This window comes from Punctularia strigosozonata (assembly GCF_000264995.1).
Source record: "Punctularia strigosozonata HHB-11173 SS5 unplaced genomic scaffold PUNSTscaffold_6, whole genome shotgun sequence".
Taxonomy (NCBI): domain Eukaryota; kingdom Fungi; phylum Basidiomycota; class Agaricomycetes; order Corticiales; family Punctulariaceae; genus Punctularia; species Punctularia strigosozonata.
Window position 1 is genome coordinate 1750161 of NW_006767438.1, and position 27092 is coordinate 1777252.

General features: G+C 51.4%; 9 protein-coding genes across 9 annotated transcripts; 4 read left to right on the forward strand and 5 right to left on the reverse strand.

Annotated features, from left to right (window-relative positions):
• Positions 1-451: 451 nt before the first annotated feature.
• Positions 452-1655, forward strand: PUNSTDRAFT_134417 (uncharacterized protein; the record flags this gene model as incomplete). Its single annotated transcript, XM_007383890.1, has 11 exons — positions 452-540; positions 590-688; positions 744-753; positions 807-824; positions 879-904; positions 965-990; positions 1211-1222; positions 1289-1304; positions 1356-1395; positions 1452-1552; positions 1604-1655. 11 exons carry the CDS (start codon positions 452-454, stop codon positions 1653-1655), a joined length of 489 nt encoding a protein of 162 aa, XP_007383952.1.
• A 2158-nt stretch (positions 1656-3813) lies between these two features.
• On the reverse strand, positions 3814-4862 carry PUNSTDRAFT_67299 (hydrolases or acyltransferase; the record flags this gene model as incomplete). The annotated part of the gene is made up of 3 exons (XM_007383891.1): positions 3814-4072; positions 4134-4662; positions 4721-4862. The coding sequence occupies 3 exons, from the start codon at positions 4860-4862 to the stop codon at positions 3814-3816; spliced, it is 930 nt and encodes a 309-aa protein (XP_007383953.1).
• Positions 4863-5504: 642 nt separating this feature from the next.
• PUNSTDRAFT_67645 (NAD(P)-binding protein) lies at positions 5505-6862 on the reverse strand (the record flags this gene model as incomplete). Its single annotated transcript, XM_007383892.1, has 9 exons — positions 5505-5621; positions 5671-5760; positions 5811-6136; positions 6187-6260; positions 6314-6349; positions 6412-6545; positions 6609-6641; positions 6695-6729; positions 6778-6862. The coding sequence occupies 9 exons, from the start codon at positions 6860-6862 to the stop codon at positions 5505-5507; spliced, it is 930 nt and encodes a 309-aa protein (XP_007383954.1).
• A 740-nt stretch (positions 6863-7602) lies between these two features.
• Positions 7603-8755, reverse strand: PUNSTDRAFT_120568 (proline-specific peptidase). The gene is made up of 3 exons (XM_007383893.1): positions 8558-8755; positions 7980-8508; positions 7603-7917 (listed from the first exon to the last, which is right to left on the reverse strand). Exons 1-3 carry the CDS (start codon positions 8697-8699, stop codon positions 7704-7706), a joined length of 885 nt encoding a protein of 294 aa, XP_007383955.1. The 5' UTR covers positions 8700-8755; the 3' UTR covers positions 7603-7703.
• Positions 8756-10136: 1381 nt separating this feature from the next.
• PUNSTDRAFT_44649 (uncharacterized protein) lies at positions 10137-11284 on the reverse strand (the record flags this gene model as incomplete). Its single annotated transcript, XM_007383894.1, has 8 exons — positions 10137-10238; positions 10294-10390; positions 10441-10534; positions 10659-10671; positions 10768-10828; positions 11021-11036; positions 11085-11106; positions 11237-11284. 8 exons carry the CDS (start codon positions 11282-11284, stop codon positions 10137-10139), a joined length of 453 nt encoding a protein of 150 aa, XP_007383956.1.
• Positions 11285-13462: 2178 nt separating this feature from the next.
• Positions 13463-14920, forward strand: PUNSTDRAFT_134420 (uncharacterized protein; the record flags this gene model as incomplete). The annotated part of the gene is made up of 14 exons (XM_007383895.1): positions 13463-13530; positions 13580-13589; positions 13642-13711; positions 13773-13807; positions 13866-13890; positions 13947-13958; positions 14011-14026; positions 14083-14128; positions 14191-14291; positions 14342-14401; positions 14453-14480; positions 14534-14616; positions 14667-14748; positions 14825-14920. The coding sequence occupies 14 exons, from the start codon at positions 13463-13465 to the stop codon at positions 14918-14920; spliced, it is 732 nt and encodes a 243-aa protein (XP_007383957.1).
• Positions 14921-15539: 619 nt separating this feature from the next.
• On the forward strand, positions 15540-18660 carry PUNSTDRAFT_143767 (S-adenosyl-L-methionine-dependent methyltransferase; the record flags this gene model as incomplete). Its single annotated transcript, XM_007383896.1, has 14 exons — positions 15540-15639; positions 15691-15878; positions 15960-16064; positions 16123-16228; positions 16279-16350; positions 16408-16645; positions 16702-16861; positions 16926-17056; positions 17116-17449; positions 17505-17774; positions 17834-18198; positions 18254-18305; positions 18353-18430; positions 18480-18660. Exons 1-14 carry the CDS (start codon positions 15631-15633, stop codon positions 18658-18660), a joined length of 2289 nt encoding a protein of 762 aa, XP_007383958.1. The 5' UTR covers positions 15540-15630.
• On the reverse strand, positions 18659-23318 carry PUNSTDRAFT_143768 (DNA mismatch repair protein; the record flags this gene model as incomplete). The annotated part of the gene is made up of 26 exons (XM_007383897.1): positions 18659-18967; positions 19016-19126; positions 19178-19353; positions 19402-19447; positions 19498-19543; positions 19594-19761; positions 19818-19844; positions 19897-19910; positions 19962-19985; positions 20040-20135; positions 20198-20259; positions 20309-20372; positions 20424-20595; positions 20647-20769; positions 20826-21056; positions 21115-21222; positions 21276-21337; positions 21398-21515; positions 21569-21666; positions 21727-21810; positions 21864-21950; positions 22042-22183; positions 22238-22335; positions 22398-22527; positions 22856-23217; positions 23270-23318. 26 exons carry the CDS (start codon positions 23316-23318, stop codon positions 18729-18731), a joined length of 2937 nt encoding a protein of 978 aa, XP_007383959.1. The 3' UTR covers positions 18659-18728.
• A 1582-nt stretch (positions 23319-24900) lies between these two features.
• Positions 24901-25670, forward strand: PUNSTDRAFT_143769 (uncharacterized protein; the record flags this gene model as incomplete). Its single annotated transcript, XM_007383898.1, has 4 exons — positions 24901-24918; positions 24965-25125; positions 25186-25410; positions 25474-25670. 4 exons carry the CDS (start codon positions 24901-24903, stop codon positions 25598-25600), a joined length of 531 nt encoding a protein of 176 aa, XP_007383960.1. The 3' UTR covers positions 25601-25670.
• Between the last annotated feature and the right edge of the window lie 1422 nt (positions 25671-27092).

The following is a 27092-nucleotide window of genomic DNA, read 5'->3' on the forward strand; positions in this document are numbered from 1 at the left end:
CACCACTCGTAGGATCTAGACGAGCATCAGGTAAGGTTTTGACAGCATTGTAATATGGACGACACAATCAGCTGGAAAGACAGCAACCTTATAGTCTCAAAATGGACGTTGGTATCACAAGGTGACCATATGGCCTCGCCTGCCCCAAATAGATGTCTGTGCCTTACCGACGGATTTCGAGCAGTTCCATCAGGAGAATATGATGTCTGTAGCTACTCGGCGTTATATAAGTATGCGGTAGCTTGCGTAACCAATGAAGTTGCCATTGTTTTTACGATCATGCCTGCCATTCATCTCGACAACCTTCTAGGTGCAGCTCTCCTTGGAATTATTGTCTCGTCCATGCTTGTGTAAGAGACGCTATTCCCTGGCTTTAGCGCTTATTTGTGTCACAGAATCTACGTGATCACTTGTCTCCAGGTGTACTTGTGTTACACAGAATACTCCAAGGATGACCGACTGTTTCTCAAGATATTTGTGCGGTCTTCGTCTACATGCCTTTCCTCTCACTGATACCAATGGCCCGGTTGCAACTCTCATGTGAGAGCAAAACTATCCCGCCATGTATGGCATACTGATACTCGTAAAGGACCTTGGACACGGTCTATGTCGCTCTCTTGATCCACGTTATCTTTTACTATACGGTGACAAATTTCGGAGATTTCCTCGCTCTTCTCAGCAGCACCTCGTATGCTATGTTAGCTAACACTCATCGTTTCATTCATTGATACACATCTTGGCAGGACTCTGATGGTACGAGTATTGTACCTCATGTTTTCGCGTTTTCATCAAACCTGTCCTACTAGATTCAAGTCTTCATAGGGGTGAGGCAAAAACAGGATCGACGAAGGATCGAGGTACTGACACGGTTTCTATAGCACCTTTCGACGTGCATGGTGCAACAGTGAGCACTGTCAACACACATACAGCCATTTACCAGAATGATCTCACCATCCATAACCAGGTTCTTTGCGTATCGTGTTTATCGATGTAAGTGTCCCGGGCTGTTGAACTTCTTTCGTAGTAGTTCATGTTCCATGTGAAGTGAGTGACTCGATGAATGGGTGGGTACCACTGCTCATCGTGCGTGGCTCAAGTTTTTCTTGTTTGACAATTGATGACATGGTTTGCAATAGTGAATTCTATCCCTCGGACAGCTCTGTGAGTTATCCAGTTGAGCCTGTTTTAAGAGGTACTGACGTACAATCAGCCTCGTCCGTAGGTAGGTAACTTGCTATATGCACCCGTCTGTGTGGCCACACTGACCGACATCGTCACCGTGACGCAGTATTCACGGTGAAAGGGTAAATCAGGGTGCTGTACTGTACCCGGTATCTGACCGTATGTATGATCAGCCTCCAGTTCAAATATTTCTCCAAGACGGGGGAGAACCTGGTTGGTGTTCACCTTCAGTCCAGTTCTTGATACTGTGTCGTTTATCCTTCCGTTAGCCGTGGTCGGTTAGTGCGCTCTCAATCGACTTCGCCTGTGATGTTGTTATCACTATCGCGATGGTGTACTATCTCAATCGAAGTCGTACACAATTTGCAAAGTAGGTCACCAGCACTTAACGTTACCCGATGTGCTGATAAATGCATTACAGGACAAACAGAGCGATTAATATGCTTATCACGTACTCGCTGAACACCGGTTAGACTTGCGCTATGTAGTACCGCGTTCTGTTAATTTATATGCGCATAGGGCTCCTGAAAACGTGAGCTACAACTTGGATCAATGTGCTGACTTCCAGGTGTTGAACACTACTGTGGCAAATTCACCATCATCACGCTAACAGTGGTCGGTATTTTTTGCCATTGATATCATACACGTATCTATTACTCACCGGATATACAATACCTAGTTCGTGACCCATGATCAAGAGATGCTCTACACGCCGTTTTATTTCGTTCTCATACGCTGTGAGTGCTTTTTCATGCACAGAAAAGCCGCAGCAGTGATTGGACTATTCTTCAGTATATTCTTGCGCATTCATGTCGACGTCAGTGGTGATAATGGCGTAGCGAGAGTGAACACTGACATAGTTGGTATTTCTTAGGCTCAACTCTCGAAGTCTTTTCCGCGCAACTCTTCGTGGGCCGGGAGAAATCGTGACTCTCTCTCATATCGCAAATTCGACAACCGCAAACAGTGCAACTAATCAGCCTGTGCACTTCAAGGATGCTTCCACCGCAAACAGCGAGAGTTTCGACATGTACTGCTCTCCAGGAGTATGAAGGTGGGGGAAGTCCGATGAGACTATATCCTGGATTAATCCCTAGATTAATCTAACAATTCAGCTCCAAACAGCGGCCAGCGCCCTGCTCATTCCCTCTGTGCAGAGCTTATACGCATGGCGCGTGCAGAAGCGTGTGTTTTCCACCTTTAAAGGTACCATATAATTTTGATTCTACAATGTTAAGTCAGAAGGGTGGATCGCATCCTCCTAATCATTATAGTGAGACAATAGTCCTTTGACTAGACAAAAGGTCTGAATTTTCTCCTAATTCATTCAGTTTTTGACGGTTATCGGCAGATGGAGTGCGTACACTGTCGTGAATCTACCCGCTTCATTACACTTCAAAATGTGACTCAGTTGTGGGGTGCAGTAGGTTGCGGACAGGACGAAACTCGCGATATGTTGACATCCTCCGGCACAGTGTCAGCTAGGGATGCGTGAGTCCCTCGTGAGACCAAGGGGAGACTGCGTACTGATTGAACGTAATAGTTATTGTCTTCACACATTCGAGGATTTCGTTGGACACAACTTGAATATGAAGGTGATAACCAACGCTACGTGTGAATGTCTCCAAGTAAACACTCAGTGACTTGTTAATCTTTAGGCTTCGATGTTCGCAGATTTGGGTGTCTCGACGAGCGTATGCACAGCGCTATCGTTCACGTTGTGCTTCCATCTATACTACACTGAATCAGGATTTCGGTATGTCATTCCACCTATCTCCTATGTTTATTGTTCTCGTTCTCAAATCCTTCTCAGAGTACCTTCAATCGTGCATTCCCTGGCGTACGATGGCGTCGCAACGGCTTTGCTGATAAGGTGCGATCCAGCGCTTAGTCGCATTATAGCAGGCTCGTTGAAAATTTTGCAGCGCATGCGCCATCGTGATTCTTGACGCGGTAGGTAGACGTATGTGATGTCGTCAACTACTGACCCAGTGCATACCAGTTCGCCGTGATGGCAAACAATTTCATCCACCTTTCCGTGGAAATCCTGCTGTCAAAGCTCTACTTGAACAGTTTCCTTGCCATGTGCGCTTCCTTTTTGCTCAGAATGAATTGACATCACTCACCTTCATTCAGGATGAACACTCGTCACGTCCTAAGTGAACGAGCGGCGGCTTACTCCGCGCCTCCATCTTTCCAGGGGAGCGCCCAACTGGCCGTCCAAGTTTCCAAGTCGGACCATTCTCGTCCGCTCCTTGAGCGCATATCCAACAAACAAGAGCGTTCTCACGAATACTTATGCACTCTTCCTGATAAGGGGGGAGGTTTATATACTTTCATGCGTTTCCCAGGGATCAAGGTCGGCTGTCAAACTCTCTAAGACAATGCGCTCGGTGATATTTGCGGCTCGACGCTGAGAGATGGCTGTAGCGCAGGTGAGAGTGGGAACCGGTCAATCCCAGTCGGAATGGGCTTTTACTTTAGGGCACGGGCAGGCTTTTGATTCGAAAAAAAAAAAAAAATGAAAAAAAAATGCAAAGCCGGAAGCTGTACTGAATGCGGAAGTACAATGTGGGAACACGAAGATATCGATTCCAGGTAAAAACGTAGCGGTGCAGCGACACCGTGACCCTAAGATTGCGTGAGGAACGAGCCGACGACGCGCAGATATTTCTCCCGCTCCTCCAGCTGAGGCGTGTGGCTGGAATGCGCGAACCTCGTCCAGCTCACGTCCGGGATCAGGTCGAAGAACTTCTGGATCTCGTAGTCCTTCGACTCGTCGTACTTGCCGTTGATCAGAAGCGTCGGCACCTCGATCTTCTCCATGTCCGCCTCCGACATCTCGTAACTCTTCAGCGCGCCGGTCACGTCGAACTGCGTAGGACCGTACCTGCCGAGAGGAGCGTCGTCAGCGAAGGGCACCTTTGAAGCAAAACGCGGGAGGCGGTCACATCGCAACGTATACCGTGGGATCCTTGCCCACCTCCGCGAACGTGTTCGCAAGATCCTCCGGCATGGGGTCGACGCGGCAGACGTGCAGCTGGTAGTACGCCGCGACGGCCGCCTGGTACTCCACCGAGTCGATCGTGCCGTCCTGCTCGTGCTTTCGGAGCGTGTCCTGCAGCCCCTGCGGCAGGCCCGCGCGCAGCTCGGAGAGCGAGCGGAGCCAGAGCTCCATGCTCGTCAGACAGTCGGCCAGAACCAGGCGCTTCAGACCCGGAGCGCGGTCCGCGGCGAGCCGAGCGGCAAGTATCCCGCCCCACGAGTGCCCCAGGATGGCAAAGTCGTCCTGTATACCGAGCTTGACGATCAGGTTGTCGAGCTCGGCGCGGAAGAGCGCCTCGGTCCAGAAGGACTTGTCGTCCTTGAGCTCGGGCAGGTGCGTGCTGTTCCCGTTCCCGATCTGGTCGTAGAATATGACCGGCATGCCGTGCTCCGCGGCGAGTTGCGAGATCGGCAGGAGGTACTGGTGGACGACGCCTGCGACGATCGTCGACAATGAGAAGAAGGGGTACGTCGCGGTCTGGGGATAGCATACCTGGGCCGCCGTGGATAACCAGAAGGGGTCGATGCGTCTTGGATGATAAGTCTCCGAACACCTTGTACCAGGTATTGCATGGCTTTCCAGCGCCGGGAGCGTCAAAGTTCACTTCGCCTTCTGTGATTTTCGGGCTAGACATGTTGTTGGTCATGTCTGGCAAGTGGCGACTGAGAGGGGTCGGAAGTGAAGGTCTATGACTCACGCGCAGCGGTTCGGAGCCATGCGGTTCCTCATTTCTCTAGGAATACGCAGTACAGCCTAGGCATGCGACAATGCCGACAGGGATTGGATAAGCAGGTTCAACACGGAGGAAGAAGCCGAGATGGGTCGGTTCAGGTAGTGGGTGCCAGATGGTGACTGACCACACAACGATCGCGAGAGGCAGTCACAAAGGCAGTCGACTGGCCTCCGCCGGCGCACGATACCGATGTTATCCAGTCACACGTGCCGCTTCGCAGGAAGGAGTTGCAGCGACGTACTGCATTCTCGGCTTGCAATTGACAGGACCGCATGTCGATGAACAGCAATTTGGGCCTCGCGACGAAAGATGCGAACCGGGATCACAATCAATTTCGTAGGACACTGGTGAGCCCAAGAATCCCAACATGGGTGTGACGGACTTGACATCGGCATTGGAATCCGCATGACAGAGTGAGCGTGCCTTGGTACAAACGGCTCAATGGCACCAACATGGATGTCATGAGGTGGCTCTCGAGCTCTAACGCGCCCATGACTAGAACTCAGGCACTACTGCAGCATAGAAATAGACACGACGGGTGCATCATATGGTAGAGCGGCCCACCACTTGGTCATCCAACCATTGCCAAAGTTGCTGTCCAACTTGCGGGTCTTGAGTGTCCCTTCGAGGCTTGCCAAGACGAGCCCATGGGATGCAATACTGATATAAGATCAGCATTCATAAGGAGGAATGGAATACAGATGCCTACAAGACCGTTGTACTGCGCTGTCTCCGGAGCAGTCCCTGCCCAAAGATGCGTCACGATTCCGTTCGGCACCACCGGATGCAACATCCAATCCTGATCGTCGGTCAGGAAATGCATTCACTCGCCATTGATCGACCACTCACTACGGTCGACTTTATGAATCCGGTTATTTGACGCTGCAGAGGAGTCTTTATGTTTCCCGGATTGAGGGATATGGAAACCACCCCTCTGTCTCCATAACGTGTGGCGAGCTCCTTGGCAAAAACAACATCGGCGAACTTGCTTTGTGCGTAAAGATACGACGGAGACATCTTTCGTCGTGCCGGTCCGTCCCGGAGCGTTTCATAAGAGATGTCGTGTCCGTGGTGTGCACCAGAGGAGACTGTGATTACGCGAACGATGCCGTCAAGACTGGTCCTCGCAGAAGTTATGAGCAGAGGAAGCAGGAGCTTGGTGAGGTAGTAGTGACCTGGAAATCGTAAGTGAGGCTCGGAGTTGAGGATCGATAGGTTCGCTAACCGAGAACGTTCGTAGCAAATTGCAGATCGTATCCCTGCTTGGAAAGCGCGTCGATAGGCGGTATCATGACCCCACTAGAGTACGTATCAGTCAAGCATGAGGATATAGTGGGGATCGAGGCACGTACGCCGAGTTATACAGAATGTCCAGACGCGACTCCATCCTACAAGCCGTAGATGCCTCGTTCAGTGCTCGCGCTCGATACGATGGCGGAGGTTGACGCACCGCAGATACTCTGCGACGAAAACTTCGACGGAATCGAGATCAGAAAGATCCAGCTGGAGCAGGTACGCCTCGCGCCCCGTATCACGCTTTACGTCAGCAAGCGCGGCTTCCCCTTTCGCTATATCTCGTGATGTCTTCAACCAAAAGAATCATCCATTAGCCATATACCTATACGCAACGATGATCGGTGTACTCACAATGTACACCTTTGCGTCGCGCGATGCTAGAACCTTTAGTAGCAGTATTAGTTGGCCTTGTTCACAAAGCGTACCCAAACCTTTACCTTCGCGACCTCGAGCCCTATACCGGAGTTGCCACCTGGAGCACAGCGTCAGGAGGATATATCACAGGAAACACCATGCACACCTGTGACCACGATCACCTTCCCCTTGAGCTCGGGCACGTCCTTCACGGTCCAGGTTGGGGCTGGAGGGAACGACTCCGTCAGCATCATCCTCACGAACCCCCAGAAGATGCTCAAATCCATCGAGGGAAGGAAAGAGGAATTGAAAAGCGTGAACAGCGGCTGATGAATTGAAGGTGAAGCAGATGTGAGTGCACAATGGGGTACAGAGTTGTAGGCGAGTCCGCTGGACGTGCTGACGATGCGTTCGCACGTCCATAGACTGCATTGACTGCATTGGTTGCATCATTCCGTCAAATCCCGACCTTCTCAGCCGAACCACATTCTCCACGGAGCAAGCGACATCCTGCGTATCGACCTGATGGAAGCGAGTAGTCAGCGAGTTGGAACAGCCCGCACCAATGAACGTACAGTCGCATCGGATCATATAGTCTGCTCGTCCCAATATTCTCCAGTATCCTAAGGCCTGTTCGAATTTCGGAAGTTCGTGCCGCACGACGGGGTTGAGAACTTCGTGGCCACTCGATGTGCCCTCATCGGTGCTCAGGCGCACCAGGTTGCCCACTTAGCGCAATGAAGTGCTCCAACAAGAGCTTCGGATGAAGAATCAGAGCAACGATGTAGCAGATAGCGAGTCCCATCATAGTATCAAGGATCAAGGTATATTGTCTTCGCTCCTGGAGAATGAAGACTGTATCATTGGTCAAGGTCCTAGCTAAGTACCAAGTACTAAGCGCCCAGTGGCAATAACCATAGGCGCCCATATAACTTGTCTTCGCCGCGCCACATCACCGCAGAAGTCGACATTATCATTGGAGTCAGTTTGAAGCAAGTTTGAAGGACATAATATACAGTGTACAATGTAATCGCGACAGCGCTCGAGCGCTAAGATTGCGTGAGGAACGCGCCGACGACGCGCAGATACTTTTCACGCTCTTCCAGGTGCGGCATGTGGCTGGACTGCGCAAACCTCGTCCAGCTCACGTCCGGAATCAGGTCGAAAAAACTTTTGGATCACGTAGCTCCTCGATTCATCGTACTTTCCGTTGATCAGCAGCGTCGGAACTTCAATCTTGTCGAGTTCCGCCTCGATGTTATAGTCTTTCAGAGGTCCCGTCACCTCGAATTGCGTCGGGCCGTACCTGCGCGAGGCGACGTCAGCCGAGGATAGTCTTGATATAAAAGACAGAAACGATATGCTCACATGGCGACGCAGACTGTGGGGTCTTTGCCCATCTCCGCGAATGTGCTGATGAGCTCCTCCGGCATGGGGTTGAGGCGGCAAACATGCAACTGGAAGTACGCACCGACGGCGGCCTGATACTCAGTGGAGTGTATGGTGCCATCTTCCTCGTGTTTGCGAAGCGTGTCTTGGAGCTCCTGCGGCAAACCGGCGCGCAGTTCGCGTAGCGAGCGGGACCAGAGCTCCATGCTCGTCAGACTGTCAGCGAGGATGAGTCTTTTCAGACCCGGGGTGTGGTCCACGGCCAGCCGTGCGCCTAGAATGCCGCCCCACGAGTGCCCGAGGACGGCAAAGTCATCCTGGATGCCGAGCTTGACGATCAGGTTGTCGAGCTCGGCGCGAAAGAGAGCCTCGGTCCAGAAGGACTTGTCGTCCTTGAGCTCGGGCAGGTGCGTGCTGTTCCCGTTCCCGATCTGGTCGTAGAAAATGACCGGTATACCATAGTCCGTGGCGAGCTGAGATATCGGAAGGAGATACTGGTGAACGACACCTACGACGAGGGTTAGCCATGAGCTAGACAATGTGCGATGATAGCGTACCTGGACCGCCATGGACGACCAGAAGTGGTCGATGCGTCTTGGAAGAAAGGTCTCCGAACACCTTGTACCAAGTTTTGCACGGCTTGCCGGCGCCGGGAGCGTCGAAGTCGATTTCTCCCTCAGTGAATTGCGGTGTAGACATGCCGTCGATTGCTGACGGGGAGAGGATGGCGATCGGAAAGAAGAGGCAGAGAGCTGACGTATAGGAAACTTTGAGGATATACTGCCTTGTTCTGATTATAAGAAGGCCTCGGCGTTTACTGCATCGACAGGGTTGATGTCCGGAGATCTTTGGGGTCCAAGCATGGCTACGATCGTCTCATCTCCTCGTGGTTGTGGGGTCGTGAGTCAGGGTTGGAGATAATTACGCTGACTACATCATTCTGACGAACGCCCTGAGAATGCTCAGACGCAGGAAGATACATGTTGTGAGCAGGGAGTGGATGAGCTGCTGGTCCGTGATTGAGGCTCGCATAGGGCTCGCATGCTTGACGCCCAGAGCGATCGGGTATACAGGTGATGCGGACGAACATTCGGAACAGCGTTTGGGGGTCATGAGGGTCACTTCATTCGGGTTGATCCCGGGTGCCGTTGCTTCTCCATGGGGTAATATCTGACGGAAGGGAACAGTCAGCGTGTTAGTCCTGTCGATTGTGGATTGCAGAAACATCCATCGACGATGCACAATTGCCCAACAGTGTTAACGTTCCATCCCTTATCCCATTTCCTGGACTCATTCTTTCCTTCGCATGCCGTGTGCTGCTGCGTCGCTGCGAGTTTTTGATGCGAAGTCGTAAACGTCCATGAGCACAGCGACTTTGCCTCGAGATTACAGCGCCGCTTGTAACGTAGCGCCATGTGAGACTGTATGCACCGGTTCACGCGTTGGACAGATCGCTACGTCGTAAGTTGTAACTTGTAAGCTGAAGAGAAATAGTGCACCTCGTGGCGGTGCAAATAAGCGCCCATTCACGTCGCAATCAGCATCGTCAAATGAGCAATACTCATCCTACTCGAATCTTATCTTGATATTCGTTTGTCTACTAAGCCGGCACCATTCGCCTCGTTATCCACGTTGTCATGCAGAAATACTTAGTTCACGGCGACTATAATCCCTCACGCTCTGCCGGGCCCGGTTGCATACGGAGATAGGTACTTAGGTTCTCGGTTTGTCTCACCGTTGTTCTGCAAGTCGCATGTATGTGCCTTCTATCAACACCTTCGCGTTTTTATGTGTTTGAATACTGACTCCCGAGTTAGGGAAGTTGACAATTCTGATGCATGAACAGTTTGGGTGCAGGAAAGAGATTGCACCTTCTTCCGGGATCTCATATCGTTCCCGTCGAGGGAGGTGTTCTCAAAATACGTATGATGTCGTGTTTGACTCAAAAATTGGCTCAGAAATGGTGTGGGTATTGAGCAGAATGATACTCTTGCCTCCGTCTACCCCGGCTCCGGGGAAGCCATCAGGACTGTATTAGCAAAGATCCCATTGTCGGGCTCACACGCAAATACGCTATAACTGGAACGTGCCCTGTTGCTCCACCCCAGTGGGGCAGCGTATGCCACATCCAACGGATCACAGCGCCACGGCAATGGTGTCCGACTTGGTGATATCCATAACGTCCTTGTCAAAGGGTGATTGTGGAGACATCTCGAAGTCATGGATGACTCGGCGATCCTGACGAAGTCATCACAATCAGGCTTGAATACCAATGTGCGAGTGTTTGAGTTACCTCTTCCACATGTACAGCTACCGTCCTTTGAGTGGAGCGAGAGACAGATGGAGATTGCTTGTGTGATGTATCGCGAAGAGCCCCTCGTGCATTCATCCTGAGAAGTATAAGTACGCATGTAATGGCCCAGAGATAAGATCTGCTCACATTGCAAGAAAGCTATTGACGTATAACTTGGCCATCAAAATTTCGATTGCGAGAAATATCATGTTGTTCGGCATCATAATGAACTGCCTTGTCTCTAGGTAAACAATCGAGCATGTAATGGCGAGGCGCGGACACTCACGGTAATGAGGATCACAAGTGATATCGTGCTGATACTGTCAGTGACTACCTTGCTGAATGGATGAAACGTAATGGCCAACCTTGTGAGCATTCCTGTAGCGACAATCCAGTACATGATATTATGCACCACAGACCGTGTCCTGTACAAGCTTCGTCAAATTATGTGCGCTCCAGCAGTTGTCGACATACCGCGGGAATCTCGACCTCGACCGATAGAGATAGTAGCATAGCACAGATGATATCGAAATATCTAATCCCGCAGAAATAGAGAAATCCGAATACACTATATCCTGTTGAAGAGATTCTTGTTGGTAAACTTTGTGACTATAGTGAGAAAATTGATACCTTCGAAATGCGCCTCAGTATGTCAGAGAACATGTAGTCCTCGTATCTAAGAAAACGGGTCTATCATGGGCTGGTCCTCGTGATTGTGGCGACTTACGTTTCGCGGATGGTTACTAAGATACTGTGAGTGGTAGAACAGTCATCACAAGATTAAACCTTACTGATTGCACTCGCTACGATTTGCTGAAGTAAGTAAGATATATGGTGATCTTGTAATTGTCCTCACTCAAGCACCCTACTACCGCAATGCACTTTCCACATGCATCATACTGTTTAGATCAGTGTATGAGGTGAGTTTGTGTACACCACCTACAAGGGTTACTGGCACGACACGGTCGCTTCCTCTAACTTCCGTGGGCATGTTCAAGTAAATATCAATACTTGTATTGCATCATACATGCGCAATAGCCACGTACGCTTCCAGACTCGCCATGTGTACAAGCTCTGAAGGACTGGAACAAGAAGACTTGTCAGAGTTACTTGTAGCTGGGTTACATCAGAGCGTGGTTCGGCTGTAGAGCAGCTCCTATACCTTCATGCTCCTGAAGTACATATGTCAGTAAAGAGCGTGGGAGAGCACACACAAGCTTACCAGTTCATGAAAATAAGAGCGAGCGGATCCGCGAAGTTGCTGATGGTATAATAGTATACTGCATGTATAGTCAAAGCCAAGATGAGAGCGTCGAAGATCCATAGACCCGCCACCTGCATTCACATTGGAGGCTGATGTCAGCTGCGAATTTCGACAGGTGTTGAAATCGTACCGATGTTTTGTGGAACATCGAGTCATTGGGGAAACGATTGAAGTAGACGTAAACCTTGCATCGCCAGGTCAGAGTATCAATAACGGAGGTTTATTATCGGGCGTGCCTGTAGATTTGTGATACCAAACAGCCTGCAGATAGTTCAAAATGATGACAATCCCCAATGATATTGCTTACACCGATGATATAACCATGCCAAGAAACAAAGCCCCGAATGTGTTGTTGATGGTTAGTGATGGAGCCATGTTTCATCGTGTACAAAATGCTATACCGTCTGCTCAGTATACTGGGAGAGCAGCGGGTGGCAGGCGGCACATCTAAAACCTTACCCGTGTTGAAGACGTGTCGCTATAAGCCTTCCTGCATCGCGACATATATCGTGAATATTGCTAAAAATACAAGAAGCGGTGCTCCAGCCTCAGATCTCGGCATATCTTCCAGGAAGTAAAGTTTACGGTCACATCAGCTGCTCCGAGATTCTAGTCTCGTGCTCTCTTATCTACTCTTTCCCGCTTTGTTGCGGCGATGGTACGGCGCTTGTCGGGCAACGGTATTGGACGAAGGGTATCTTCGGTGCATGTTATCCGAAGACACGTAGGTCAAGTCCTAAATAGGCAAGTCGGTGCTATCTTCACATTCAGGGCGTGAACGCACCCTGACCTCAACGAGCGGTCACGCCAAAGATTCAACGTTAATGAACATCTTGACGTGAAGAGAATCGGTTCACCTTCGCAAGGTACCCACGGAGCACTGCACGGAGATAGTGGCTGAAGTGGAAAGTCGTGAAATCGCCTCAAAAATGCCGGAGTGACAAACAGAGCTATCTGAAAGGAGTGAATGATGAGAGCAGTCGAAGCAGGTATGAGTAGCGCATCATCATTGGAACGCGGCCAATAATAAAGGTGTATTCAATGAATTGCGGTGCACGGCGAGGCCTGGACTCCCGACGCATCAAAATCAATGTGGCGTGAAAAACCAGGCTGTGCAGCGGAGTTTTAGCAGGTGTTACCTGGACCGAGGGTTGCTCGACGCTGGCTCCTGCTTTTCACATACTGTACCATGTTCAGACTTTGTTCCGCGTACTCGTGTGCATGTGATGTTCGCAAGGCAAAGATATCTCCGTAGTCACGAAGTCCGACTATAAAAAGTGCTCGGGGTACTGATCGGCCGCCGGCGCTGTATATGCAGAAGTATCATCTCATCAGCATGGCACCTCGATAGTGTCAGGGATTGTATACCTGCAACAGATTCTGACCGAGAGCAGTTTCGAGATGCTGTCCTTCCCGCACTTCGACGGGCCTGGACAGCACAATGTGCAAAATACCTCTTAGCCCGTTGCCCGTGCTGTACGACCCTCCCGCACGGAATCTCCGCGTCATACTAGTTATACTCCGTCGTACCGAGCGCGAAGGAGCCTCATGGCAGCATCTGAATCCATGAGCAACACGTTTGGTGCGCTGTTCCTAGGCATGGTAGCTTCGGCAATGTTCGCTCTTTACACTAATGTACACGATGCTTGTCGCTCATTGGAAGCAAAGCTTGTTCGGTATAACAAACCTTCAGGTGAGCATGAACCCGTGTTTAATAGTTACCTCTGCTCATATATTGACAAGATGTACATATACTATGGAAGGTTCCCGGAAGATTCCAGGTTTTGGAAGATATCAGTTGATTGTCATCCCTCTGTCGACTGTGGCAACTGCATATTGATGCTTTGCTCTATCGGGCAGATTGCAATCCTCTGGACATTCGACGCCATCATTCTTGCTCTGAATATGCACACCATATACTACTACACCATCGATAACTTCGCGAACGAGCTTGCTCTGCTCTACGTCGTATGGTGCGTCCTCAGTGCTGCCATATCACTCGACCCGCTGACTGCTCTCCAGGAGTATGAAGGTGTGAAGAGTCTGAAAAAGCGCTATTATTGATCTTTCTGACAGATATTCAGCTCCAAATAGCGATAACAGCCCTGTTCATTCCCTGTGTGCAAAGCTTATACGCATGGCGCGTGTGGAAACGTGGGTTTTCGAGCCTTTCTGGGGTGCTGTTAAGTTAACACTCCAGTTCTGTAATATTCAGTCAGAGGAGACGACCGCATCCTCCCATTCATCGTGGTAATCTATGATTCCATAAGCCGGGTCCCAGGAATGTATTGACCCCTGATATATCCAGTTCTTGACGGTCATCGGCGGATGGAGTGCGTACACTGTCACACATTGATTCGTTTAATCACACTGATATGACTTGGGTCAGTCGTGGGGTGCAGTAGGTTGCTGACAGGTCGATATTCTGGTAATGTTAACATCATCGTGCGCAGTGTCAACTAGGGACGCGTGAGTCCCTCGTGAGCAAATCAACCGCCTCCACATAATGAATAACACTATAACAGCTATCGTCTTCACACATTCAAAGACTTCCTGGGTCGTAGCACGAGGGTACTAGCCGTCGTTACGTGTGAATGTATCTAAAGAATACTCCATGACCCATCAAAATGTAGGCAACGATATTCGCGGACTTCGGCATCTCGACGAGCGTAGACACCGCGATATCGTTCACGTTATGCTTCTATCTATACCGCACAAGATCAGACTTCCCGAGGTATGTCATCCCATCTATACTCCATGGTTATGTTTTCAAATGGCTTCCAGAGCGCGTTCAATTATCCACTCACTGATGTACTATGTCGTCGCAACGGGTCTACTTACAAGGTGCGGCTTTACGCTTGTCACAAAGTTGTAGGCTGAACGAGAATGTCGTAGCGCATGCGCCATCGTGATCCTTGTCACGGTGAGTATACATCAGTATACAACGTGGTCGACTACCAACCGAGCCTATGCCAGTTCGCAGTGATGGCGAACAACTTTATCTACCTTTCTATGGAGATTCTGCTGTCGAAACTCTACTTGAACAGTTTCCTTGCTATGTGCGCCTCTTTGCTGGACAGAATATGAACTCCAATTCACCTCCCTTCAGGATGAACGCTCGTCACGTTCTACGTGAGCGAGCGACGGCTTACTCCGTCCCTCGATCTTCTCAGAGGAGCGTTCAAGTTGCTGTCCGCGTGTCTAAAGCAAGTAATTCCTGCGCCCCACAATCACTGTACATCATCTGCTCACATACTGGACACACAGGAGCAGGCTCGCGATTACGAGCTCTCCCTGCGGTCGCCTTACAATGCCGAGATCCTGGATATCACAAAACCCGATAAAGTCGCTTCGACTGTTTGAGGACGACGATCGGGCGTGTATTGATGTTCAAGCGGGAAAAATGTAAACACGGAATGCATAAGCAGCGGGGCCAGCTGTATCCCTTGAATTGCCGTGTCTTGAGCGAGAGAATCGAGGACAGATTCACGCCGCGACGCGCCTCACCAACGGTCCAAGGTGATCTATGGGGGTCGCGAACCCGCACATAATTGTTAGCGTTCTGCCAACGATCTTGAGCAAGGACCCGTCATTATTGAATGTGACTCGCATTCGAAGAGACGATCTCAAGGCCGGTTCAACGTCGCGCCGCATCCGTAGCACGACATGTCTGTCGAGCCGGAGGAGTGCTTCAGGAGCATGATACCGACGACAATGTCCGGGCGGACGAGAATGTAAGCAGCCGGGAGAGAGACCTGATCGTCATCCGCCCGGGTTCTGAACAAAAAACGGCATGCATCGCGTAGTGACTCGCGGTTTTGAAAAGCATCACCGGCTTCGAGAAATGCTTCCCTCAAGCCCTGAACATGAGTGACAAATGTGACTGCAGCAAAATATGGTGATGCCAAGAGGAACGATGTCGAACCGCGAGCGGCGAGTTGCTCGCTGGATTCGTTTGACGTCCACGTGAGCCATATCCTCGATAACCCGAAATTCGCTTGACATTGGCTGCGAGCTTCAGAAGACGAGTCTTTGGTCTGATTGTACCCGTGAACATTAGACCATACAGGACTATGCCTAAAGTATGCCTCATCTTCGTCTGTCGGATTGCATGTTGCTGAGCAAATCATCAGAGGAAAGGTCGCGGTAAGGGCGGCTCGCGCGATGCCGTGGGCCACATCGAAAAATCCGACATGCAGAACGCGCGGATGGAGAAGTACTACAGAACGCAGAAGATAGTACCGGATAATGAATGGGACCAGCTGTGGGAGGCCATGCGCGTTCCGCTCCCAACTACGTTTCGGGTCGCGGGGAGTCGCCAGTGCGTATGATGTTCCATGTGAATCCACGATCTCCGTAGTGGATGAAGAGAACGGTCCTCTGATCCCAAGCCTGTGTGCAGAGCTGCTCAAGTGCTCAACGAGACCATCAAAACCACCCATACGCCGCAACTGAAGGGCGTCGAATTCGAAGGACAAGAGTTACCGCCCCCTGTGCAGCTACCATGGTGCGTGTACCCAGCAGGCTCTCCTTTCGACTATCAATTGATGAATTGCCACGATCAGGTATCCTGATGGTCTAGCCTGGCAATTCAATGCCCACAAAAGCGCCTTGCGCAAGCAACCCGAGTTCAAGAAGTTCCACTCGTTCCTCGTCTTCGAAACCGAAGTCGTATGTCACCTCCTTCTTACATCAGGATATGGGCTGAGTATAATTCACAGGGCAACATATCTCGACAAGAAGCTGTTAGCATGATTCCACCTCTCCTTCTAGACGTCCAACCACATCACAGGGTACGATTTTTCGCTCCTTGCTACCATCTCCCCCGCTGACCAGACCCGAATACGCAGGTAATAGACATGTGTGCTGCCCCTGGATCAAAAACAGCCCAGCTCCTCGAAGCTCTTCATGCTCATGACACCCTCACTTCCTCCTCCACACCCACAGGCCTCCTCATCGCGAACGACAGCGACAACAAACGCGCGCACATGCTAATCCACCAGTCTGCTCGCCTTCCTTCTCCTTCCCTCATGGTCACCAACCTTGACGCCTCGATATACCCTGTCATTCGTGTCGGTGCCGCAGAAGGTGGATACATTGAGTTGTCGCCCTCTGTACCATACTGACGACGTTCGGGCGAGCAGACGATTTCGTCGGACACACGCGAGCAGAGAAGAAGAAGGCGGGCGTGCTGGCGTTCGATAGGATATTGTGCGACGTGCCTTGCTCCGGAGATGGAACGATGAGGAAGAACCCGGCGATATGGAAGCGTTGGAGCCCCATGGATGGCAACGGCCTCCATTCGTGAGTATATACTCCCTCATTTGTTGACGATCATGCCTGATCTTACGAAATCCGTCATTCATAGTCTCCAACTTCGTATTCTCCAACGCGCCATGCGCATGCTCAAGGATGGTGGTCGCATCGTGTACTCCACCTGCTCCTTGAACCCGGTTGAGAACGAGGCCGTCGTCTCAGCGGCTCTTCAGTCCGTCCCCGGTACGTCTGTCTTTTCCCCTCCGTGCTATGCATCCGCTGATGTTAGTCTGTATGTGTAGATTATGAGCTGATCGACGTCTCCGACCGCCTCCCTGGCCTTATCCGTCGTCCTGGCCTGTCGACCTGGACACCATCATCCGATCGCGAATGTAATACATCCTTCCCCACCTACTCCTCATACATCGATTCCCTTTCGGAGGAGAACAGGAAGCAAACGAAGATGTCGGAAGGACAGTGGCCGCCGCCGGAGGGCGTCAACCTGAAGCTGGAGCGTTGCATACGGATCTATCCACACTTGCAGGACACGGGCGGGTTCTTCGTCGCCGTCTTGGAGAAAAAGGTGAAGCAGGCCGATGAGAAGGGGAGCGATGCTGAAGACGCCGCAAGCCTTGGGTGCGCCGACTTGCCAGATATTTCGCGAGCCGCATCGCTGACTTTGCTGGCCAAGGAAGCGCCCTGCGGGTTCCCCTGTACCCGTGCCGCAGTCGGAAGCCAAAAAGCCCCGCATCTCTTCCGAAGAAGTGTCTTCCCTTTCCGGGGCCGAAGCGGGCGACAATAAGAAGCTTGACGAGGAGGTTACAGTTTCCTCTGATACGGCGTCGAAACCTGCAGAAGTAAAACAGAAGGGCAAGCCCGAGTCAGAGTCAGGTGGCGGATCCTTCAAGGAGCCACCGTACACGTTCCTTTCGGCGGATGATCCGGTAGTGCAAACGTTCACGTATGTTCTTTCATGCACTCGCTCACCTTCTGAATGGCTCACTGGCTTCACACGCGCAGAGACCAGTTGCATTTGACCTCTAACTTCCCTGCCTCCAACGTCCTTGTCAGAAACCCCGTCGGGGACGCTATTCGCGCGATCTACCTCTCTAACAACATTGGTCGCTCGATCATCGAAAACAATGATTATACCCGCCTCCGTCTGCTCACCTGCGGCACGAAGCTGTTCGTCAAGCAAGGCGCGGAGAAGTCGCCGGACACGCAGTTCAGAATCCTGTGCGAGGGCCTTCCGGCGGTCATGCCGTATATAAAACCGGAGACCATTCTGGACGGCGATTTGGGGACCCTGAAGGTGTTGATGTCTGACTATTATCCTCTTTGCTCCACGTTACCGCAGAGTTTCCGAGCGAAGATCGATGATGAACGTGAGTGGACTTTCGTGATTCCTCTATCGCAATGCTGAGTTTGTCATGTGCATAGCGAACGGCAACTATATCGTCCGCTTCCCACCCGAACATGCCGAGGGCGGGACGTGAGTAGTCATCGTGGTCTTGCCAAGATTTGCTGACCCACGGTTAGTATCACTCACAATTTGATTCTTCCGATCTGGAAGTCAAATTTCTCAGTATGCTTGATGATCGAGAAGAAGGCCAAAAGGTGAGTGCATTAGCCCGCACTGGTGAACAGTGCTGACTCCTCACCTTAGCGCTCTCAGCCTTCGCGTGTTTGGCGAGGACCTCACAACCGCTGCGCGAATGGCTAACGAAAAGAAGGCGAAACAGCCTGCAGAGGAGAAACCCCTCTCTACAAACGAGCCGAAGGACGATGGCGCGGATACGGGAGATGTTGAAAATGGGAAGGATATGGAGATGGTGGTAGACGCATGACAGAATGACGATTAACAACGATCGCGCATATAATACATCGGCAGTGAATCGCGGTGGGACGATAGCGATTATAATTCGGTGAGCAGTGAGCGTACCCAGGGGTTGGCTTCGATGCGAGGTTTGAAGGTTTCAACGCAACGCTTCAGTTCCTCCAACTGTTGTTCTGGAGTTAGATCGGCGGCGTCCATGTCAACGTCTTCATCGCTTCCGCCTGCGGACCTCGTTGCCCACGTCCGCAGCAGCTCCTCAACGAGTTCGACACCCTCCTCTGTCACCTCTTCAGAGAACTCGGCGTCCTCGGCCTCGTCTAGGAGTTTCGTGAGGATGCTGATACAGGGCAATAAGCATGACGCACCGCGCCCGAAGTCTTCGAGTTCATTAGCCTTTCGTCTCGCCAGCTTGACGACGCTTTGTGGGAAGTTTGCCAATTCCGCGACGTGAATGCCAAAGCTTTGGTCGCAGACGCCTGATTGTGAAGTGTCATGTATGTCGTAGTAGGGAGGTAGGACGCGCATACCGGGCTCGACTTTGTACAGCAGGGTGATATCGCGGTCGTTCAATTCTGAGCCTCTTTTGGAGACGTGGGCTACGACATGTAAGTTCCTGACATGAGGTAGCTGCTGGTCCAGCGAGGTCAATTCGTGAAAGTGCGTCGCGAACATGCAGAAGGCGTGAATCTTCGAGGCAATATGCCTTCACAAGATAGTTAAAAGTGGTGCTGTGATACAAGAACACACTTACTCAGAGATGGCCCAAGCCAAACCGAAGCCATCATACGTAGACGTTCCTGCATCAACGGTCTGTTCATTGACTCCGAAATATTAGAGAACTGCTTACCTCGACCTAGCTCATCAATAATGATGAGCGAATTCGATGATGCCGACTAGACAATCGTCAGTTCCGCAACTGCGAGGGGATTGATATTCGCCTTACTCGAAGGATAGCCGCAGTCTCCAGCATTTCCGCCATGAAAGTCGAGATGCCCTTCAGCTGGCTATCACCAGCGCCGACGCGGCAAAGAATCGAATCAAAGATAGGAAGTTGGGCTTCCTCGCAGGGCACGAAAGAGCCAACTTGAGCCATGAGGGCTATAACGCCAACCTTCGAGGATCACGTCAGCTAGACACCTGCTAGCGAGCGCTACTACGAGGACATACCTGTCGGATATATGTGCTTTTGCCACCCTGAGGGAAAAATCAGACATGAATTTGATGATCCAGTGACCTGGATCCTCACCATGTTCGGCCCCGCTACACAGCAGGTCAGCAAGTGTGTATCATGAGAGGACGGGAGATACGCACTAATGATCTGGAATTCGCCTTCACCTACGTAAATCGCGCATCAGTAGGTGTAGACGCGTCCGGTCGTCACGGACGCACCCTTGATCATCTCAACATCGTTCGGTATGAAGCTGATATCGTCTTGGACCTCGAGGCAGGGATGCCTCGCGGCTTTGAGTATCAAACTACTGGATCCTGCAGAGAAGGGTTTGAGATTAGGCGAGAAATCGGTGACGATCAGGGTGAACAGCCTCTACCTTTTTGAAGAACCTTCGGCTTGACGTACGCTTCAGGTGCATTGACTGCAACGTGTGCCATGCTGAATATAGCCTTCAGCGTTGTTTGAAGCCGCCCTCCAGCTTTCCCACCTTAATATCACATCCAAGTGCGCCAGGACGACATTGAACAGCTCCAAAACCGGAGTATACGTCGCTGAAAACAACTCAGCATAAATACCCTAGCCACAGTAGAGCATTCACCTACAAGCTATGCTCACGATCTCTTTCACCAAGCCCGCCTGCGTCCGGGCGTACAAATCCGTTAGATCCTTGTACTCGTTGGCAAGGTCTCGAAGGTTAGACGTTGTGAAGAATGCGCCGCTCTTGGTCGTGGCAAGTTCATAATAATTCTTTTTGTTGTGAACCGCCTTCGACACCTAAATGGATGACCATCAGAACCATTCGGCGTAGCGAGCCATACAACCTACTCCTTTGGTCAAACGAAAACAATACCCGTACGTCGGAGAGTTTTCAAGAAAGATTTGTTTGTCGAGTTCAAGACCGAGGTCCCGCCCCACTTCGCGATGCTCGTCGTCCAAGCCATCCCTTGTCTACAGTCGAACACGTCATGCCGCGGTTGAGAGACATGATAGGGTGGTATGAATACCTTCATCAGCTTTTCTGCCAGCTCCTGCAACTTCGGGTCGTAGTCCGGCTTAATGACGTAGTTGTGGTTGTCGAGCTCGTTCAGGTCGATGGTCGTCTCCACCATCTCGCCATACTTGTTCAAGCTGCCGTCGTATTCACGAAGTTTAACGAGGTAAATTTCGTCGATGAGTTCTTTCGCGTGCATTGAGGTTGACTCGACGTTCGCTAGCGATTCGATGATGCCCGGAAGCTGATAGCATGCAGTTGCGTCAGACACCTTCGCTTTAGGAAGAACATGTCGCTCAAACCTTCAGTACAGCCTGGTACACGCGGACCACGTCTTCGAGCGATGCAGCATTCTTCTGGAAGCGCTTGGAGATGCGGTGTAGATCGGGCATCAGCTTCAGATATTCGTCCTGATAACGTGGTCAGCGATGGATGATCCCCAACGATGATGAGCCGAACTGACCTGTAACGTCCTCCGAGAATTTGCGTCCTCCACGAAAATCTCGACGAGATCTTGCCTCTTCCCTGCATTCTCTCGATCAGCCCCGGCATATCTCAAAGAAAGGAAGCGCGATAGAGACATACGGATCTCGTGCAAATTAACCAGTGGTTGCTTGAGCCAGCTAGCCAGCATTCGAGTACCTTGCGCTGTTTTGCACTTGTTGAGCAGGCCGAGGAGTGTAGTGTTCTTGTTTGCGGAGGTCTACATGAGGCGATTTATGGACATGTCGGCGAGGAGAGAACGATTATAAGTACCTCGCCGTTTGGTCCATCGACAAGATTAAGGGCACGAAGGGCGCTTGCGTCAAGTTTCATGAATTGCGAGAGGTCGTGTGTACGAATCGTCCATGTCCCTGTAGTCGCTCAGTGTATGAGTCAATGCAGTCAAATCCAACACAGGGATGGTCACTGACCGTGATTCGCCGGATCAGAAAGTAGCGAAAGATACGTGATCAAAGCGTTCAACGAAGCCGGTGCGACTGGTAGCGAGAGTTGTTCTAGGAAGAGCATTAGTGATGGACGACAGAAAGGCATGACGGACAAAATTTACCGCTAGTCGACGCAGTAGTAGACGATGACGCTTCGGGTTTGAGCAGTCGCGTAAGGTCATCTTCGACGCTTCTGGAGTTGAATTCACCTGGGTGAAGAGGTGAGCTTCGCATTCTTCATGATGGTAGAGCAAAAGAACAGGGTTATAAGATCCTAGAACGAGGCATGCTTCAGCTCACTTGGTTTTCGCTCCGTACACACGACACCGCATCGTTCTAGGACGGCTTTCAACTTATTGAGGTCGACGTCCCGGTCGGTCTTGCCCGAGACTGTGCCAGTGGGAACGAGACATTCTTTGATGCCAAGCTGTATGATCAGAGACTAGATGGCAGATGATTAGTGCACATTTGGCGCTTCGGAAACGGTGAAGCGCACCTCTGTATTAGAGAAAAGGTCGTTATCGGCGAAATCCGCTACGCCAATCTCGCGCAGTGTCGTGTCCGCAAATGCGACCCCGATATTCTTCGTGGTGGCTACAGAACGATGAACTCGATTAGTGAGCACTCAGAGTGTGGATAAGCTTTAGTCAACGCACCTTTGACGTATGTCGAGCCAGGCGGACCTGATGACGAGGCGATCTTTATTGCCATGACCATGGGTGCAGTCATGAGGTCCGTATTAACGAACAGCATATCCTCCACGGCTTGCAGGTTTCCCGGAGACGCCTGAGAACCATATGTTAGCATATATACATGGTGTGAGGGTCAAACACGAAGTGTATGCGCATCTTGACCGCAGAGTAAAGGCGCGTGCTGAACGCAGAGCAATCGCGCATTTTCAATGCGGAAGTTGCACGAAGAGCATACACACGGGCGCGACGCGTGATATATGCGTGGGTCGAATGGAGATCATGCGCGGTGCGCTCGATGAAGTATATGTGTAGGTTGAATGGAGAATATATACGCGGGTCCAGCGCGGAGTATATGAGTGGATCGAACGAAGAGCATATGCGCGCGAGTAAATAGGCGGGCTGGAGATAGGGTATATGCGCACCTCTTTGTCAAGCACGAACTTCGTCGCCTTCTTGCCTTGTCCCTTCTCCGGTACCCAGATCTCTACACGAAGCTGCTTTGCCGTTAGGGCCTCTCGCAAGAAACCTTTGGCCATCATCTCGTTCATCGTCACGCTCGCGAGGCCGGTCTTGTTCGGCCCGCTCGAGCCCTTGCCGAGCCATTTAATCACGCTGTTCGTGTGGAAGACGTGCTGAGCGACGTAGTGAGCGTCGGGACCATGAGCGGAGAAGTAGTCTTTATCCGAGGCATGTCGCGCGAAGAGACGAAGAGTGCCGTGCGTCTCGGGCGACTTGGCGGGTAACTTGGCGAAGAACGAACAAAACCCAGGATCTGTGACGGTATCTTCGATGCAGGTGTCAAACAGAGGCGGGGTCGCTATGACTATGATACCCACCTAAATCCAGCGTCTCACTGTCCTTCTCTTTCCCGTACATGAGGGCCATATTTCTAGACCACGTGGTGAAGCAGGCTCAGGGAGTTGTGATAGTTCGTGCTTTCCTCCACAAGAAAGGCCTAAGTACACGGTAGCACTAACTCTGTTCAAGTAAAGGCTTAGTAGTTGGATGTTGTGAGGAAAGCAAAAGCAAGGAACTTCGACGCGCAAAAGACGCGTTTGCGCGCGTTTATGCGCTTTACGTCACGCGGCAACGTGCACCACCCCCGGCGTCGGCCGATTGCCAAGTTCTGGTCCGCCACGACACGACTTGCTGGAAGGATCCGTTGACTCTGGTGATTTCATTCTAATTGATGTTCCTCCCTTTCTTGAGCGTGCCCTGCTCCTCACTGTCTTCCCGCGGTAGCGCTCGCGCTCGTGCCAACGCGCCACCGTCATATGCGCTCGGTTGCCCCGTCCAGATTTCGTTGGGTAGAACGCCAACGTGTATCGATTCAATCTGCGATAGGCATATATATAAAATACTACTGGTATGTGAGCTTGTCAAAGACCGTATCAGCACATTTCGAATGCGGCGAATCACTGGTCACCGCAGTAAGATGATGGCCATTGCAGGCTCATACCGCCACCGTAGGCTGTGTGGCAACACGGGCTATGCTGCGCAAGCTCGGATTGGCATCGAGTGTTCATCATGCAAAGAATAGCACAATCGTATCAGCTATCCCTGAGAACGTATCTATCCCGCAAAACGAGCGCATGCATACTTATACGGAACCCTGTGGACGATCGCGCCAGCTTTCTTTTCTCCCCGCTGGGTCGGTCGGATCTTTCGTAGTGAACACTCTCGCGATGTCGGACGGAACAACTTCCGGCGTCAACCTTCGTGAGGCTAACGTGGGGATTTTGTTTGTCGGATTTTGTATTGCCACAGGTCTTTTGGGTTTCACTCTGGCACAAGCGAGTGTTATCTTTCTTGCTCTGTCAGCCCTCTCTGACGATATTGCGGCGCAGGCTTCCCGGTATTTAAGCGAGTGTCGCCGAGACCCGCTGCTCATACGATGCCTCGTGGGATTTCTGTTGTACGTTCCCTGTTACCTGGACAACCCTTATATCTCAAGCTTGCTTCTGAACAGTATTACGGAAACGTTTATTACCGCTTTCAGTGCGTAAGAGGGCATACCTACGTGTAAACAGGACTAAATCCTGACATAGCTGGTCATACGCTGTACTACATTCTGATCAGTCACACCTCGGACGCGACCGTCCTCCTGGATGTTCCGTGGGCCATTTCTATGTATAACCTTGGCACGTCTCTCGTGATGTTTTGTGTACAAATGTCTGTCTACATCATCGTCGCCGTTACCTTCGCTGACGCATACCAGATTCTTCTGCTATCGCACGTGGAGACTTGGCGAGGGAGAGATCAAGGGCTTGGTGATTAACTCGCTACTGGTATACCAATCTCGATGAATACGCGCCCGTACAGATCTCATGTCGAGCTTTAGTTCTCAGCCACGCTAGCGGGAATGATCCTATCCATAAGTGCGAAGATTTCTTGCCATTGTTCGCACCTAACCAGTGAATCAGTTGCTTCTGTTGATATGATGCATCGCGACTTATTCCGTATACTAATGGACGGGGAGAGGAAGGTGTGTTGATCCTCGGAACTTACCTCGAGTGGGCTCACATGAGCAGGCGATCACGGCCAGCGGGACGGGCATCGCAGCATTCGGCGACGTGCTGATCACCGCGACTCTGTACTTTTACATCGGCTCGTCGCGGACGGGGATGAGGCAAACAGAAGGCGTCATCTCACGGCTGTGCAACTATGTGCTCGCCCGCGGGCTCCTAATCCTGTACGTCACCGGAACCATCTTCGTTCCCCGAGACTAACCACAACGTTCCTATGATCGCAGCATCTGCCACGTCTTGACGTTCATCACGTTCATCGTCTCTGACAACGCGTTCACTTGTCTCTTGTTCCACCAGCAGCTGTCCAAGCTCTATTGCCTCACTCTCTTCTCGCTTCTTCTGTCATTCGAGCCCTTTCGGCTGGCGTCACGCGTGCAGCATGAGACGGGACCCTTTGATGATGCGCTGTCTAGTCGCATTCTATTGAAAGTGGAATGTGAGACAGACAGGTGAGCTACTCAATAGCGCGGTGAAGTGGGCCGAGAATTGTAACTGACTCGCAAGTACGGCAGCGACGGATACGTGAAGCCTTCTTCTGTGCGTGACTCATCGAGGATTATGTTTCCGCACGCAACTGGACCGCACGCCGTAACTCAAATTTTGGATCATTGTGACCAGCAGCGTCCGTTTGCAGTTTGAATGCTATGAAGGTGCATAGGAGGGGCGACGTATTCTTGGGTCTCATGCTCCCCGGCGCTGTATCTTACTTGGCACGCAATAACATTTGACCACTTTATTGACGTTACGTCGATGCCTTTTCCCGGACGTCGTGCGAGCCTGCCCTCAGGCAATGGATCACGAGCATATCAACCGATGAATCCCACGCCCATGCCTTCACCATCCTTTTTTCCCTCTCCTATGTACGCGACAAGAACGCGTCGGGTGCCCAGCTTTCTCTTTTGCTGCAACTAGAACTCGCGAACCATCTGAGCCTGATTCACGGTCTGATCGGTTACTGGAGGCTACTTGCCTCGCTGGCCTCGCCATAGGTCGTTTCTATCCGCACCATATGTGTACAGACGCAGCGGCTCTCCTACCGCAGCCTCTGAAGTGGCTTTTTGGTGCAATATCGAACCATGGGGTCCTCTCTAGGTGCCTGCGCATGCAACGTCTACGTAGGCCTCGGAAGGGATCGTACATACGGCATTCAACTGGGTATATTCTTCCATTTGCTTCTGAATCGGGATTATAAAGACAGTCATGGTTGTTGTCGAGATTTGCCCCCACGAATACATCGGATCTGCCCCCGTCACTCCTTCTCCATAGAGTTATCTGTCACCGAACGCGACTCCGCCTCCACGCTGGTATGCACGTCGATCCCGAGTCGCACATGGTCATTTTGTCTCGACCATGCGCTGAACTTACCGCGAGATCCCCGAGATTCAGTGCCAATCTTACCCTTGTTCCACTTGGGTCATCAGTGCTCCTTATTGAGGTCGAACGGCCCTCAAACCTCAGGCCCAGTCGAAACACCGTCTGAGCAGGGCGGAGCAGAGCTGAGCAAGATAGCACCGCCGCTCTGCTCAGTTCACGTCAGCTGGGCTCGGCGAAAAGCGACTAAGACGCTGAGCAGCGCTGAGCACAACTGAGCAGGATGGACTCTATATGAGCAGAACTGACCATAGCTGCGTATATCGAGATGCCTTCCAGATGTTTGATACAGTATAGAAAAACTGTATTATATCATTCACCATCTACGTAATTTACATGAACTTATACTCGGTCATCACCGCCTTAACGCAGTGGAATCATAGTCACCAGTTGTCGAACAGAGGTACCAGCGCAGCAGCGTCTCTATGCTACAGACAGCACGAGTAAGCTGGGCTGATCATGGATGTCACAAACATACCGGGTCGCCACCTCGCATTTCGGATGATCTTGCCCGCGCACACCTGTACAGCAGACAACAGGGAAGCCATGGTCAACGTGAGTTTGGAAACGGCATGGTAAGAGCGCGCACGCACGTAACGCTGCATGGACGGCAAAGTACACGACGGGGCGGGCCGGCGGTCTAGTCATGGATCCGACTGACCGCTGTTGTTGGGTGGCCTTGCCCTTGTGATCTGAGTTGCATGCGCGATGACACAACACAAGACGATGCCTGCACACCATATAAGCCCTTCAACCCATT